Source organism: Pogona vitticeps, chromosome 3, assembly GCF_051106095.1.
Source record: "Pogona vitticeps strain Pit_001003342236 chromosome 3, PviZW2.1, whole genome shotgun sequence".
In the NCBI taxonomy this organism is placed as follows: Eukaryota; Metazoa; Chordata; class Lepidosauria; order Squamata; family Agamidae; genus Pogona; species Pogona vitticeps.
In genome coordinates this window covers 116284729-116301583 of record NC_135785.1, presented here as the reverse complement: position 1 = coordinate 116301583, position 16855 = coordinate 116284729, and the positions used below count along the sequence as shown (strand labels likewise).

The following is a 16855-nucleotide window of genomic DNA, read 5'->3' as shown; positions in this document are numbered from 1 at the left end:
ATGAAAATTACTCCTAGCATGCAAGAGCAATTACAGTACTCACTTAAGACAGACAACAGGCAGTCATATTTGCTACAAGGGGAAAACATAAAAGCAACAGCCTAATCTCCTGCTTCATGACCATCTTGTGTAGACACAAATAGTGCCATCTCTTCTCTGAACAGGTTTGTGAGGCAAACAAGAGCACATGACTGCTTCCTTATTTCTTGCAGTTCAAAAGCCCCACATGGCTTTTAAATTGCTATGCCAAAGTAGACTCTATACAACCCACAAAACTAGAAACTCCAACTGGTGAAGCCCTTGTTTCAAGCCTCTCAGGCTTATTTCATCAAGAACGCAAGGTATAAAAATACAAATGAGAAAATCTGGGATAAGAAGCGGGAAGAACAGCTGCCCTTTGCCCCAGCAAGCTAGCCTGATTTTCCTCATAAACCTCAACATCAACCGGTTGGGGGGGGGGGTTGGCATCCTCCAATAAACCGGCAATCCTCGGAGTAGGGCGGGGGGTGGGGTGGCCCCTGGACAAGACTTACCGCCGGGTAACTGTCGCAATCCATGGCCGCTCGAAGTAGCAACCTCGGGACCGGCAATCGGGAGCTGGAAAGGCAAAAAAGAAAAAAAAAAGAAGCCGTCTCTGTTTCCGAAAGAGCCACGGGAGGAAACTGGGCGGGCAAGGAAACGCCGTCGGAAAGTCCCTAGAAGCCCAGCCGAAGAAGGAGGGAGGGAGTGAAGGAGGGAGGCGCTCTCCTCGGCTTCTCCCTCCCTCGAGACCTTTTCGGTCCCGTCCCCCCCTCGGCTGACCGCTCAACTCTCAGCTCACCCACAGGGTCCCTCCACCGAGTGGGGAGAAAGGCCAGGCTTGTATCCGCCCCGGACGGGCCGACCGAGGGAGGCGAAGGGCGGGCAAGGTTGGTGTCCCTCAGGCGGCGGAGCCCTCGCTCCCCCCCCCCGTCCGGTCAAAGCGGCGCCCAGAAGAGGGAGAGAGAGAGCCTGGCCCGCCAAGCCAACCGGCCCTCTCGAGGGGAGATGAGGGGGGACGGGCCGGGCTGAGGAAGGAAAGGGGCGAACGGGGAGGCGGCGGCGGGGGGACAGGCGTGCCCGGGCCGTCGTGTCCACGCGGGGCCAAGAAGGCGCCCCCTCAGGAGCAGCCACTTCCCTGCCAACCGGGAACTCTCCGCGTGGCCGGAAGCCCCCACCGGGCGCAACAAGTTGCAAAAGGAAGGAGGCGACCCTATTTCGACCCGCGAAGGGGAAAGTATTGGGGGAAAAAATCCCTCCGGAGGGAACCAACCGACATGACCCTCCCGCCCAAGCCAGAGGCCCACCTCTCGGCTGACCTGCAGGCGCCTGCCGGGGTTCCGACGGGGCTCCGCGGGGACCGCTAAGCCACGCCCACCACCAGGGTTCTCAGGAGTCAGCTGACCCGCCGGTCCGCGGGGACCGCTAAGCCACGCCCGCCACCGCCACCACCGCCGCCGGGGTTCTCAGGAGTCAGCTGACCCGCCGAAGAGGTGGGGCCTCGTGGCTGGGGGGCCTGGTTGTCCGGGCAACGGAGGCCCCGCCCCCTCGGTTAGCCGGGCCCTGAGGACCAAGGCCGAAGAAGGGCCGGGAGGTAAACAAGGAAGAAGAGGCAGCGGAAGGGGCGGCTCCCACTCGGGAGCTCCAGGCTTGGGTTTCTCCACGAGGATGGGAAGTACTTACCGGGCCTCGCTCGCCGAAGTGGGTGTGGAAGCGGGCAAAGGCCAAGGGAAGAAGTCGATGGGGGGGGGGGGGGAAATGGCGCCGTCTTTCCAGTTTCCAGCCAGAAAGATCCGAGGAGCAAAAAATGCCGCGGCACCCGGTAATTGCCAGCTGTTTACTTTTAGGTAGAAACTGGGGGCTACCGGGACTGGAAGGCGGTCAGGGAGAGATCATTTGGGGGTGGGTGGGTGTCTGTTTGGTCCTGAACAAAAGTGACCCTCTTTTCATCTGTGCTTGCCAATTTATTTCCCCCCCCCCATCCACCTCCGTGAAAACTCTTGGCTAAGCAAGGCATCCGTTTCAGCGCCCTCTACGAGGATCTGCCGACGGAGAGGGTATAGGATTGAACAGAAGCCTTGGTAAAAAGCCGCAAGAGGCTGCCAAACCCCCATTTAGGCTGTTTCCGAAGCTTAAGTTCAGGGTCAGTTGTGATCAGATGCGAAAGATTCAGGAGCTCCCTCGACAGATCTCGCGAACAGCCTCCTGGCGGTGGGTACCTGTTTATGATCCTGCTACATAGGACAGTTCGCCATCCCTTCAGTGTTTAGTTACAGACATTAGGCATCTGTGAAGGACAAGAGGCGAGTGTGCCGTCCTCAAGGAGAGAATATACAGGAGGAGACTCACGGGTGCGCAGAAGGCGTTGTTAGTAGATAGAGAAGGACGAAGGGGAGGAGAAGAAAGCTTTGGAAGTAGTATGTATGTCTAGCAGAGGACAAGAGGGAGGAGGTTATAAAAGAAGGGGAAGAGGCGCGGGAATTCAGGGTGGTAACGGAGGAGACTGTCAGATACACCAGGGATTGCGCGGTGGAAACAGAAGATGAAAGAGACGCCCTTGATAAGGTTAGAGATCTGACAGGAGTTCCCTAATCTAAAGATGGGTGGGGGATTACTCCCAGATCCCAACATCCCAAAGATAGAAGGAAAAAAGATCACACCCCTGGAATGGACCATGGTGGTTTACCTCTGCAACCAGGATGGGGGGAGAAAGGTGATTTTGCCCCAGTCCCTATTTCAGCAGTCCACCACCCAAAGGGGACTGGGCGAGATCCTTGCTGCGGAACAGTCTGCGCAGTCAGGAGTACACCTTTGCGGGCGATGACCGATTGGGAGCTTTTTGGTCCGGCCCTGATGTAAATAGTGACCTGTTCACTCCGGAACGGAAGACAGAGTTATAAGACTTTACCAGAGTTAAGTTGTTTTGACGCGTTCGAATTAGTTGATGTTGGAATTACTGAAAATAAAAAGGAACCTGTTCAGTTTTTAAAATCATCTGTCTCTCATTCCCGCCAAATTGAGGGAGCCGCCACCAGTTTTTGAAGAACCCGATCACAGCATCCTTCAGTCTCAAGACTATGGTAACGTGCAACGTATGGAGGAATTGGAACAGCGTCTAGTGTGTCTGAAAAGGCCAATTCAAGAGAGACAATCCCTTCCACACTGAAGACAAATCCAATCTGTTTCCTGTCTAGCTCCCTGATTTTGCTACTTCCGGGACTGCCTCTTTGCCTTGGCCTGCTGGACAAGGGTCTCTTCAAATTGTCAGGGTTTCCCATCTGTTGAGGTCCATTCCTAAGGCCTTCAGATCCCGCTTGCAGATGTCCTTGTATCGCAGCTGTGGTCTCCCTCTCGGGCGATTTCCCTGCACTAATTCTCCATACAGGAGATCTTTTAGAATCTGACCATCAACCATTCTCACAACATGCCCAAGCCAACATAGACGTGTTTAGTAGATGGGTGAATACACTGGACAGGCATGGAGAGGATGTGGCACTCACAAAATCTGCGTAATGTGGAGGGAGGGAGGGTCTTTGCTCTCTGCCTTTCATGTACTGCATTACCAAAAAGTGTAACAACCCTGTAAAATGAACTTCAAAATAAAAGTGTTTGAACCCAAAGCTAAGCAATGTAAAAGGGTGGTTTTTCAGGAAAATGTAGACTTCATAACTCCAGCATGGTGAAGGCTTTACCATTGTGTGCAGGGGATGGGGAGGACGTTTCCTCTTTTGGTTCAACTCTGAGAAATGGAGGAAAGTATTCACACCGAACTGGTAATTTCGTTGAATAAACAGTAGGGATATGGCCATTTCTGTGTACTTCTGATTCAAAATACAGTGGTGCACCGCATAGCGACATTAATCCGTTCTGGACTAATCGTTGCTATCCAGAAACATCGCTAAACGGAACTAAAAACCCAACTGGAATGCATTAAACTTCGTGTTCTGTAGGTTGTTCTTCCTAACGTTTCGCCAGTCACTGTGGCTAGCATCTTCAGAGGATAGGATAGCAGTTTGTTTGGGAGTTTCAGTATTTATGGCTGTGAGATCAGCTTTTGTCCTTTTTCAGGAGACGGGTGATTATGGTGATCAGTGTGTTTTTATTGTGGGTGTATTGTTGTGATAAGGAAGAGAGATTATGTGTCACTGTGATTGATGAGTGTTGTTAGCTGGTCTTTTGTGTGTAGTGGTCACCGGTCCTTGTGGCTGGGTAGAGTTTGTTGACCTTTTGCACGTTGTATTTTTCAGTGTATTTGTGGAAGTTCTGCTGGTGTTTGTGGATTTCAATGGCTTTCTTGTGCAGTCTGTCATAATGATTGCTGGTGTTGTCCAGAATTTCAGTATTTTGAAATAAAATTTCATGTCCAGCTTGTTTTAGGGCATTTTCAGCTACTGCCGATTTTTCTGGTTGTTTTAGTCTGCAGTGTCTCTCATGTTCTTTGATTCTGGTGTGAATGCTTCATTTTGTGGTTCCAATATATACCTGGCCACAACTGCAAGGTATCTGGTATACTCCTGCAGTGGTGAGGGGGTCTCTTCTGTCCTTTGCTGACAGTAACATTTGTTGTATTGTTGTGGTGGGCTTGAATACAGCACAGGGAAGCCATTAAAATCCACAAACACCAGCAGAACTTCAACAAAAAGGAAGAAAGTTTGAAACTCAACAAAACTTGGCTCCCAGCACTGAAAAATACAGTGTGCAAAAGGTCAACAAACTCTACCCAGCCATAAGGACCGGTGATCACTACACACAAAAGACCAGCTAATGACATCCATCATTCACAGTGAGAGATAATCTCTCCTCCTTATCACAACAATACACCCACACACACAAAAAACTGATCACCATAATCACCACAGAGACTGGCAAAATGTTAGGAAGAACAACCTTCAGAACATGGCCAAAGAGCCCAGAAAACCCACAACAACCATTACATCCTGGCTGTGAAAGCCTTCGCGAATACACTTCATACTATTTCTTCATCTTTTTTATAGTAACTAGGAGTACCTACAAGGCTACTGTGAAAGTCAGTTCTCTTGATCAAAGTCCCCATCCCAAAGGTGCAGTTGACTACATATGTCTCTTCAAAGGAATGAATCCATCCCATTCCAGGCCAATGATATGGAAGTAGAGTAGGCCTCTTAGAGGGGGTGGTTGTGGATAAAAGTAAGACACATAATGAATACACTAACAAAATGTTTTGAATTATTGCACATTTTATATTACATGTATAAAATATTTAGAATTGTCTTCTCTAAAGCTTGTACAAGTCAATTTAATTCAGAAATTGAGCAAAATCTGGGTCACTAAATACAAAGCAACAGGCTGAGAAGGAATGTGTGAATTCTAGGTGTTCCTCAATGTCTTCGTTTAAAAAAAAAAACAAGGGTCACTGAGTGCAGGGCCTTTCCAGATGATGGAGGATTTCTTTCTTTCTATGCTTGAATCATTATGCAAACTGCAGCTCAGTTAATGCAGAGGATTTCAAGTGTATTTTTTCAGAGTGCCATGCTACAGAGATACTGACTTCCCCAATACTTCTTTTGACACTACCAGACAAATACAGTTTTGCTCTCCCCACACTTGCAAGAGAGCAATACAAGGGCACTTGGAAAGTGGAACAGGGCTGTATGAGCATTTAAATAGTGCTCATGTGCCTGAGACAGTGACAAAGTTTTATTCATGAGTGTGGAATTCTGTAAATTTATTATAATGTTTTCTCCCTTCCCAATCTTTCAGATGCCACACAATCCCCATTATAACATTTAATCACAGGCTCACTAATGCAGCACTTTATATACTGTTTGTAAAACTCATGCCTCATCTTGTCATAGCAAAGCCCTGTTCTTTGGCATACAATTTTCTGTTTCCTTTTCTTTCCTTTGTACTTAATACATACTATCAATAGCCCAACCTAAGTCCCCGCTTTTAGGCTGGAACAAAGCTGCATTGCTGGCAAAGACTGAAGCTGGCATAAACAAGTAAAAACTAAAACTAGAAGAACCCCTAGAATAATTCAAAAAAAGGTTTGGTAGGATCCATACACTTTGGTCTTAATACTTGAGTAATGAATCACGATACTGTAAGAAAGTGAAGCTTCTATGTCCCTTATTTCCCCCTACTCATTCTAAAGATGAGTGCAAAAATGTATCAAAATACAGTAGGTCCCACATATCTGCAGGGCATCAATTCCAAGCCCCTGTTCTGTGGATGCTGAAAACCAAAAACACCTGTGAACACTGTTATAATAGAGAAGGCTATACATAGCATGGTCTCTGGCTCCCTCTAGTGGCCAGTTATTGGAACTACAGTGTTAGAAATACATATTTCTGGGGTTTTTAATATTTTCAGACTGCAGGTAAGTGAAACTGCAGATTCGAATCCCATGGATATGGGGATCCTACTGTACTAAAAAAAATCAGCAACTAAAAATCTTTCATTACCCAAACTCTGGCTTTACCCCTCCCATATAGCTGCTTTTGATGCATGTTAAGGAGGAGATGAGGTTACATATGGCAGTTTGTGCAGCAGCCACACAGTTCGACAGCACATGAACTTGGCCTTTAGTGATGTATCTGAAAGACACAGTATGTAAACCAGCTTCTACGAAGTAATGAATACTATACAGGTAAGCATTCTTAAAAGAATAAAAAACCATTCATCTTTGGATATTTCTCTGTACTTTCCATGTGTACCAAGGCTGACTCCACTATCCAAGGGAGAATGTCTCACATGCAGACATGTGCTAAGTACCCCCTACTTCTCTGAACATGAGACACCAGGTGTATTTTTAGAAAATATGCAAGGAAAAGTAACATAAGAAGCAGACCTGAGAAACCCTGCTTGAGTTAAACATGTAAGGCACAGAAATAGCCACCTCAGGATTAAAGAAACAGAAACAGTGAATTCCTGAACAAAATGTTAAAGGCACTTCAATACAGAGTAAAGCGCAACCTCATAGTGTTCCATTAAGACCAGGGTTCAGAATCTGATCTGCTTTCTTGATTGTTCGGAAACCACTATTTTGATGTCTTAGGCCTTCAGCCTTTCTCCCTTTATCCTAGGAACAGTGTCTTTAATTCCTTGCAGTTTTAGAAGTGTTTGCGCTTGAGGGTGGGGTCTGAGACGGTAGCAAATGCAAATAAAACTAGGAAGATCATGTCTGCTGAACTCGAAGCACCAATAGTTGGTAGAACTTTGGATAGAGCTTGGGTGGCAAGGTTAAGAAACAGGTAGACAGGAAATACAGGCATCCCAAGACTCCTTCTATCAAGAGTCAGCACCACAGAGGATTCTTCCACTAATGAGCCCCAGAATTAAAGTGCTGCATCTGAAAACATGAAGGTGTTTGGATGATAAATGAGGCTTCTTTGACAAGTGACCTGATACCAACTTAAGACAGGGCACTTTCAAGCAGCAATACATAATTAAAAACAGTATAGTTATTGCTCTCAGCTCCTTCACTGAGGAAAGGATGCAACACTTGAGAAAACAAACTAGGCTGGCAAAGGATTAAGACATTTAAGTACTTTTGGTCCCAAAGAAATTAAGGCCACTGTAAAAAGAGACTCCCCCTGGGAGGAAAAGACATTCCCCACCCACCCCTCTTTTGTAGCCAACGCCTGATGCCAAGCACTCAAAGGTCTGAAGAAAATACAGGCCCCTTTTTCCTGGAGATGCAATGAGCCCATGGCTACAGCGGGGCTCAAAATCAACTCCTGTGGTAAGGCTTTTTAACTATCCCAGATGCTTAACTGGAGATGCCGGGAATCACAGCTTGTACCTGCCACCTCCCTAGTACCATGTCTCATCAAATGGCAATATACTATATTTTCTACCCCTAGCTCCACATGTTGAAGAAAATCTTCTGAAGTAAGGGCCCCTGGAGGGACATGGTGTGAGTGTGTGTGAAGTACAGAATGCCCATGCTGCTATCGGGGCTGTACACACCTCAAATAAATATGGGCGTTGATCACTCTCTAAGGCATGTTCATGGTAATCCCCTTTCATCTTCTAGGGGGTGGGGCATTGTTGAAAGTCCCAGCTTGTCCTGCCTCCCGCAGAAGCCCTTATGCACCCACGAAAGGAGTCTCCCAGCAGTCACCCTACATCATGGCCAGGTTCTCCAAATGGCTGTGCACATGGGACATGCTCGGTGAGTTGCTCTCCACTTTGTAGCTTTTAGGAGTCCGCCTGGCTTTCAGAAGAACCAAGAAAGTGTCTGTGGAGATAGCTCCAAATTCAGCCGTGAAGGTGCCGTAGAAGACCAGGACATTTATTATAAACATCCATTCACAAAGAGCAGCCACGTGTTGAAGGATGAAGCTCTGCTGGACAAAAAAGACACCACCTGAGGGTGCCAAAGTCAAGGCAAACAAGATGGGAAGGCTGGTTCTCATGAAGAAGCAATAACAGGGAGGGAAAGCACCACAAGCACATGGTAATCTAACTAGATTTGCAACATCTTTTGAGCACATTGTTTGATAATGCAAAACTATCCTGTTCTACACTGTAAACCCAGTCTGAATTGTAAGTGGTACTTGAAAAAACAATTGGGCATTACGAGCTGGGTAGGTAGATTCCAATCCTATTATTTCTGAATATCATGTAACATCACTTAAATAGTAATAAATATAGGAAAATAAAATTGGGATGTGTGGGTTACAGTAGTTTAGACGTGCATTCTATTTTGAGGACATGAATGCAAAGCAGATCCTGTTCTCGTATTTGTCTAACTTCCTAGATTTTCGGAAAACCCAAAACTTGCTACAGCCTCTTGGAGCAGTGGTTAAACTGCAGTACTGCAGCCAACACTCTCTTTACAACCCAAGTTCAGTCCCAATGGGCTCAGGTAGCTGGCTCAAGGTTGACTAAGCCTTCCATCCTTATGAGGTTGGTAAAAGGGAGGTTACTTACCTGTAACCATGGTTCTTTGAGTGGTCCTCTGTGAATCCATACAAATGGTTTTAGACTGCGCTTGCACAGGACTCCTTGGAATATTCTAGAGCTTCAAAACGTGATAAGTGGGACATTTCCCTGTGGCGTGAATGCTCCGCCCGCCCATAATACCTCCGTTCTGAAATGTCTGCCACTGTCAAGGCTCTAATTGTAACCAAGCTCAAGAACCAAAGTGATGGACAGTGGGAAGGATGGGTGGTGTGTGTGGATTCACAGAGGACCACTCGAAGAACCATGGTTAAAGGTAAATAACCTCCCTTTCTTCTTTGTGGCCTCTGTGAATGCACACAAATGGGTGACTAGCAAGCTCACTTACCAGAAGGAGGGCTGTCACACCAACAATGACTTCAGCAGAGCCCTTCCGAAATTTGCTTCCTTCTTGGCCCTGAGGTCCGGACAGTAGTGTGTCACAAAGGTCGATGGTGTGGACCAAGTGGCTCCTCGACAAATGTCAGAAACATCAACACCACACAATAATGCAGTCGAAGTAGCCATAGCTCTCATAGAATGCACCTTTAATGCATCTGGTCGAGCTTTGCCAGCCAGTTCATAGGCCAAGGTGATAGTAGACACGATCCACCTAGAAATCGTCTGTGAGGAGGCAGGAGAGCCTTTATGTGAGCCATGGAAGCAGACAAATAGTCTAGGGGAACTGCGGAAGTCTTTAATCATTGAAGTGTAAAATGCTAAGGCACAACGAACATCCAAGGAATGGAGCATGCGTTCAACATCCGAAGAAGGATCAGGGAATAACATTGGAAGAATCAAAGGTTGATTAACATGAAAGCTTGATACAACTTTGGGAAGAAAGGAGACATCAGGACATAAGACAACCTTGTCTGGGTGGAATTGCATATAAGGGGCATCAGCCCAAAGGGCAGCTAATTCACTCACTCGTTGTACAGAAGTTATTGCCACAAGAAATAGCGTCTTGAAAGAGAGGAACTGAAGATCCGAAGAAGCCATTAGCTCAAACAAGGGGACAGTAAGAGTTCGTAACACGACTTGAAGGTACCATTGAGGCAACGGAGGTCAGACAGGTAGGCGAATATTACGTAAACCCCTTAAAAACATCTTCAAGGTCGGGTGTGCGAACAAGTGGGAGGCTTCTGAACCCATAGGCTGGTAAGAGACGATAGCAGAAATATAATTTAGTGTAGAATGGGACAGTCCTTGGTCAAATAGGTAGCATAGAAAGACAAGAAGAGTATCCAACGAAACTGGAACAGGCAATAGACCTCTAGAGGCAGAGAACTTAGAAAAAACATTTCATTTGTAAGAATACAACAGCTTGGTGGAGGGTTTTCTGGCTTTGTCCAAAACCTCTGCTATACCAGGGGAATCCTCCAAGCTGTGAGGTGGAGTGACTCCAGGTCGGGATGGCAGACCCTGCTGGCATCCTGGGTCAGAAGAAATGGTTTGGGAGGCATCCTCAGGAATTTCGAAGCCATGGTCTTGAGGATGGTAAACCAAGGTTGTCGAGGCCACCATGGGGCCATTAGAATGGCATTGGCATTCCTGACTAATGTTCACTGAATCAGTGGGATGGGAGGGAACAGATAAAGGAGACTGTAACGGAACCCAAAGTATGACGTCATTCCTGCATGTCAATCAGGGGATGGAGCAGGAGGGGCGGAGTCAGAATGACAGTTGGAACAGCTGGGTGAGACAGTTAAGGGTTGGAATCAGAGAGAGAGATAGGTTTAGAGAGAGTTAGGGACCAGAAGTTATTGAGAGAGTGCTAGGGTTTAGGAATAGTTAACAGGGGTTATGAAAGGAAATTGAAAGAGTAAAATATATTGAACAAGCAGGAATGAATGTCTAAGTATAACAAGAGAAATATTGACATGATCTGATATACGTTAACACCTGATTTATTATACATAAACATATGAAACAGTTATATTAGATTCTCCTTATGATTTGTTCAATAATAAAAGAATATTTATTCAAAACCCTTGATTCCTGAAATTGTATGACCCTTTGGGGTGACAGCTCCTGAGTGTGTGGGATTTGATTTGGTATTAGTATAATACCTGGTGGCAGTGAAAAGGGCGTATTTACCTTTGTGGAGCCCAGAGGTGAATAGGGCACAAAGGGGGATCGCCACAGAGACCATCTTCCCAATTCACCATGAAGGCATCACCAAGGGAATTCCTACCTCTTCCTGCTCAAGAACAAAACTTGGTGCATTTGGAGTTGTCCTGGGTTGCGAACATGTTGATGGTTGGAATTCCCCATCGATTGCAGATCTGAGGAAAAAATGGAGTAGTTGAGCTCCCATTTGTGAGTTTGAATGGACAGGCGACTCAAACAGTCGGCGATATTGTTGTCTTCTGCTGATACACGAATGGCGATTGGAAAAATATGGTGGTCGTAACACCATTCCCAAAGATGCCAAATATAGGGGTGACAACGAGTGGGTGCCTCCTTGTTTGTTGATATAATACATGGTCGTGGTGTTGTCCGTGGCCACCTGGACCCCTCAGCCTACTATTAGAGGATAAAAGGCGCGAAACGCCTTAATAACTGCCAGCATCTCTAAATGGTTGATATGAAGTAGTTTTTCTGACTTGGACCACAGGGCATGGATTTTGTGAGGGCCACGGTGTGCACCCCAACCTGTTGGACTGGCGTCCGTTGTAACCTGGACTATCAGCTGAATGGACCAGAAGGGCTTACCCACTAGAAGGTGAGGCACGAACGTCCACCATGTTAACTGACTCATGAGCTCTGGAGTTACACGCAGACACTTGGTAGGTCTGTCCATTAAAGGATCGAATTGAGACAGGTACCATGCCTGTAGAGAGTCCATTTTCAGCCGCACATGTGGGAGAGCAGATGAAGTTGAGGCCATGAGACCTAGAAGATGCTGTGTATGATGGGCAGAACTTTGGCATAAGGACAAAAAGGGTGGATCACTCAGCGCAGTTTCTGAATTTGTTCAGGAGGAAGGAAGACTCTGGCCTTGACTGAATCTAGGCACACACCAATATAGTCCATGATCTGAGACTGTTGGAGATGAGACTATGCAAAGTTGATCTGTAGGCCTAGATCTGCCAGAGTCCGGATGGCAAAGCTGGTATCTTCTAGCGCTTTGCTGTAAGAACCAGGATGATCAACCAATCGTCTATATACAGAAAAACCGTGATGTTGTGAAGACGAAGATAGGCTGCTACAGGGGCCAAACACTTTGTAAAGGCTCTTGGGGCAGTGTCAAGCCCGAATGGTAGGGTGCAGAACCGGTAAGCTGACCCCATGAAGAAGAAACTGATATATTTGCGATGACGCTGGTGAATGGAAATATGAAAATAAGCATCCTAAACATCTATAACCACGAACCAATCACCCCAAGAGAGAAGTGGAATGACAGATTCTAGGGTGACCATATGGAAACGTCTTGGATGAAGGTAAGTATTGAGTAGTCTGTGTGGGTTTCAGATGAGATTTTGCAGTGTTCACCTTGAGGCCCAAGCTTTGCAAGATGTCAAGGGTTAATTCCATAGCTCTGACTGCACCGTGGTACGAAGTATGACTATAAGCTAGTCGTCGATATACGGGAAAATAGTGATGCCCTGGAATCAAAGATAGGCTGTTATTGGTGCCATGCATTTGGTGAATATCCTCTGTGCCATGGAGAGTCCGAAAGGGAGGGAACAAAATTGGTATGATACTTTGTCGAATCTGAATCAAAGAAATTTGTGATGGAGAGGGTGAATGGAAATATGGAAGTAGGCATCTTGTACATCGATAACAACGAGCCAGTCTCCCTGTGAAAGGAGGGGAATAACAGTGTTGAGAGTTAGCATTCAAAACCGTCGAGATCTCGTAAATTTGTTGAGGTTTCTGAGATTGAGGATGGGGTGAAGTCCTCTGTCCTTTTTAGGAACCGTAAAGTATCAGGAGTAGAATCTTTCATTCGATGAAGGTGAAGGAACTACGAATATGGCTTGTTTTTGTAAGAATGAGGATACCTCTTCATGAAGATGCCTGAGGGTGGGGTATGGAAGAATTCAATAAAGTAACCATTTTGAATGATGGATAAGACCCAGTTGTCATTAGTAATCTTTTTTCATGCCGAGATGAAAGGGTAAAGCCTTGTTTGGAATACAGATGGTAAAGAGCTATGGGTACTGCTTACTCTTCCTCTATTCTCTTCGAAAGAGTTGTCATCAGCATGGTGATTACTGGGGTCAAAAGGGCTGAGTTGTAGGTGTCGATGCTGCTGGATAAAATCTTTCCTGAGGTTGCGGCTGAAATTATCGATATGATTGTTGAGATGATAAGTATTGTTGTTGGTAATAAGACTGTTTGTGATACTGTGTCCTTTGGTAACGGTAAGGTTGTTGAGGTGTGTATGAATGTGCTGTTTTTCTGATTTTAAAGATATTTTCCATTAGCTCATTGGTCATCAAATGGGAGGTCCTCTATTCATGTGTTGGTGTCATCTAAGATGTTTGAGGAGCGCAACCATGCATGTCATCTATAGGTAATGGAAGTAGTCATTGCCTTAGACGCTGCATCTGCTGTATGTCTTGCAGCTATTCTTTGTTGCTTTGCCAGTGTAGACGCTTCAGTATACATGCTGAGTATTTCATTTCTAGTGGCCTCTGGTGCCGCTTGAAGAGCAGGCAAGATTTTATCCCATAGTTGTCGATGGTAGGTGCCCATGGCTGCCTGGTAGTTAGCTACCCTCAGTGAGTGAATACAGCCTTCTACCGAGGATATGAAGTTTACAACCTTCTCTATTGGTTGCTGCAACGGATCGGGTATTTAAGGAGAAATGCAATATCTGATCCATGTGTTTTATAATGATTTTCGACACGGCATGGAATTTGAAGAGATGAAGGGGGCTTGTCCCATGACTCCTTAATAAGTTTGAATATAGCTGGTATGAAGCTTAAGCTAAGTGGCGGAGTCTTGTCTTGAGTTAGATAATCAAGAACTAGATCGTTTTTCTGAGCAGGTGGTTCTTGAATGTCCAATTGTAAAGATTTAGCCACCCTGAGGATTAGTTGGGAGTAGGAAGTAAAGTCCTCTGACAGTGATGGAGGGTGGTTTTCTCCAACATCGGATGGAAGGGTAGGAAGGTTCGATGGTGATTCTCGATATATTGTGGAGATCAAGTCCTGAGATGATGTTGATGATATAGAAGGCGAGCAGTGTGATCTGGAGGTTGATGTCAACGGTATTGGATCGTGTGATGAAAGAGCTGGTATCGACCATATTTCGGTGTCAGTGGGTGGAAAAGGATCTGCTTAAGGTCGTGGATACATAGAGGTATGTTGTTTTGATTGTTTAGTTCTCTTTGTTGGTATCGGAGTCTCTGGTATTGGAGTGGATCTTTTAAGCGCAGACCTTGTCGGTTGATCGGTCGGTGCTGGATATGTGTGTGAACTAATTGTTGTCAATGTCTTGGTGGAGATGGTGACATGGATGGTGAGTGCCATGATGGAGAGGCATACAGAATTTGTCTAGCTTCATCATAATAAATTTGGTCACCATACATTTCCGAATAATATGGGTCATAATAGCATTGCCTGTGCCTGTAATCAGGTCTGGCAAAATATTGATGCAGTTCTGCATAGTAATATCTTTCTCCGTGTCGAGGAACATGCCAAGACAGAGAAATATGCAGTCTTTTTTCTTGGTGTATGCATGGGGAGTATCGAGAAGACTCCGATCCCAATGAAAGCCCTGATGAACGAGGGCTTGAATGGGCCAAGGCCGGGCTGGGTTGAGCATCAGCCAGTGAATGGCCTGTGCTAGTCGATAGGCTAGATGTGGATGCTGCAGTCTGCGCCAATATCAGAATCTGTTCATCCCTGTCAGATGTTGAGACAGGGGCTTCTTGTGATTCCTCTAAGATCAGAGAGGGAATCGTGACCTACTAGTTCAATACCAGTAGATTTTTATGTTTTCTTTGGTTTCTTTGATTTGATTTTATCCCTTTTCTTTTTTGAAGGATCATCGGAATGATTCTGAGCTCTAGAGATGGAAGTCAAGCTTGACTTTGAAGGTTTCAACGTTTTCTTCTGTCTACACGGAACAGGCATTGGGCTCGACATCGAGCATGCTGTCGGGCTCGATATGGAGCGAGCTGGGTCTGCTTGAAGTGATTCCTTGGCCATTGGTGAGGCTATCACTTCCATGCTTGGATTGAGGGATTGCTCCCAAAGATCTCAAGCATTGTAACCTTAATTTAAGTGCTGGTTTTATAAGTTTTTTTGCATTCAGGGCACGATTGGGTTTGATGTTACTCCCCTAAGCAAAATAAGCATTTATCATGCCCCTCAGTCAGTGGTATTTTATTTGTGCAGATAACGCACCACTTAAATGGTCCTGGAGGGGCCATAAATCTAGGAAAAAGGAGAAACTGGCGGTTGTGGGGAGGGGGGGAGTGAAAAAAGCAGGAAAATGGTAAACTGTCAAATAGAGAGAAAAAATACAGGGTAATCATAAGGGGACGTCAAAAATAGTAATTAGAATCTAAATTTACAATTATCAATTAGAAAATATAAACAATTCTATTCAAGAATACTCTGTATTTCACTCTATTATTCTTATACGTCCCACCAACGTGGCTGTAAAAAGGAACTGGGGGGGACATTGGGACGGCGGAGCATGTGCTCCTATGGGAACGTCTCCCGGTCACATATTTTTACGAAGGACTCCTTGCTCCCCCCCCAATAAACACTGAGGTAGGAATAACTCTCCTGGGGAGCAGGGTAAAAGCAGCTGGAGGTTTCAAAGAGGAAACAGATCCAGAGGCCAATGTGAAGAGCCCCCACCCACCCTCTTAGCTCTCCTTGTCAGACTGTAGCCCCAACATCAGCAGTTTATAAAAACAAAAATGATCCCCAGAAAGAAGGAAAGAATGCTGCTTACATGTCATTTCAGAGGCAACAAGGCTTGCAAAGACAACTTCTAGCAGATCTTCTAATGGAAAAAAGCATCTCTGCCTCGGATAAGATGCCCTCTGCCTAAAAGAAGGGCTGGGTAAAGTGCAGCTCTCCAGTTGTTGTGGGACTCCATTTCCAATTAGTCTAGCCAGGAGAGCAAGTAGTGAGAATGTTAGGAACTGCAGCTCAATAACACCTGGAAGGTCATGCTTTGCCCACCCTACCTTAAACCCTATTCAGTCTTTGTTCATTCAAATATCTGAGAAAGGCAAACTGTAACCTTCATTATGAAATTCACTATAATATTTAGGTGAAATCTCTCACATTCTGTATATTCCATCCATTGCTCCTCGTCCTTTCCCGACAATCTTTTATATACTGCAACAATGTTATTTTTCTATTATCCACTCTATAGCATATATGATTTCTCAAAAACCAATCTCACAAATTCAATGACATTTACTTTTGGCAAGAGCCCCAGGCAGACATCTCCTCAATTACTTGCCCCAGATTCCCTAGAAAAAATAAATTTAATTACATTTTATCCATTGCTCCCTTTTGCCTTTATTCCTATTTATTTTACCCAACCCATACTGCTGCCGGAAGGATACTAAAGATGAGAGTGATGAATGCCAGGGCTGCAAGGATGCTGCGTAGGTGGCCAGTCCAGTAATGACTTCTTGATTTTGCCATGCGGTAAGTCAGAATTGACTGAAGGAATAAGAAGAGCATGCTGGTTGGGAATGCCACCCCGGCCCCGACGTAATGTAGCACTTTTGCATGGTCCACCTGAGGGAGAGAGAAGCAACATGTATTTATGAGTCCAAAACAACCAGCCAGGTTGCCCAGTCTCAGGCCTGGAATACACAAGCATGCAGCAGAGTGGGGTGGCAAAACCTGGAGGCAGCTGTCCCCTTCCAAAGCCATTTTTAATTTAAGTGGGCAAGCAGTACACAGTACTATGGGATCCCTTTAAG

The 16855-nt window shown here is 45.7% G+C and overlaps 2 protein-coding genes across 6 annotated transcripts in view; both read right to left on the bottom strand.

Moving 5' to 3' along the window:
- The window catches only part of NFKB2 (nuclear factor kappa B subunit 2), a 31643-nt gene extending 30169 nt beyond the window's left edge, over positions 1 to 1474 (bottom strand). The window contains exons 1-2 of one of the 3 annotated variants that reach the window (XM_020791188.3): positions 1338 to 1474; positions 534 to 597 (exon numbers count right to left, since the gene is read on the bottom strand). In XM_020791188.3, coding sequence (XP_020646847.3) covers positions 534 to 557 — 24 coding nt within the window. In that variant the 5' untranslated portion in view covers positions 558 to 597; positions 1338 to 1474. Of the gene's footprint in view, positions 1 to 533; positions 598 to 820; positions 944 to 1325 lie in introns of those variants that run through there. The other 2 variants (XM_078391148.1, XM_020791189.3) reach the window with 2 other exon arrangements.
- A 3742-nt stretch (positions 1475 to 5216) lies between these two features.
- Positions 5217 to 16855, bottom strand: part of LOC110077785 (transmembrane protein 150A) — a 47994-nt gene continuing 36355 nt past the window's right edge. For all 3 annotated transcript variants that reach the window (XM_072994939.2, XM_078391149.1, XM_072994938.2), the window contains exons 6-7: positions 16490 to 16667; positions 5217 to 8368 (exon numbers count right to left, since the gene is read on the bottom strand). In XM_072994939.2, coding sequence (XP_072851040.1) covers positions 8124 to 8368; positions 16490 to 16667 — 423 coding nt within the window. In that variant the 3' untranslated portion in view covers positions 5217 to 8123. The remainder of the gene's footprint in view (positions 8369 to 16489; positions 16668 to 16855) is intronic.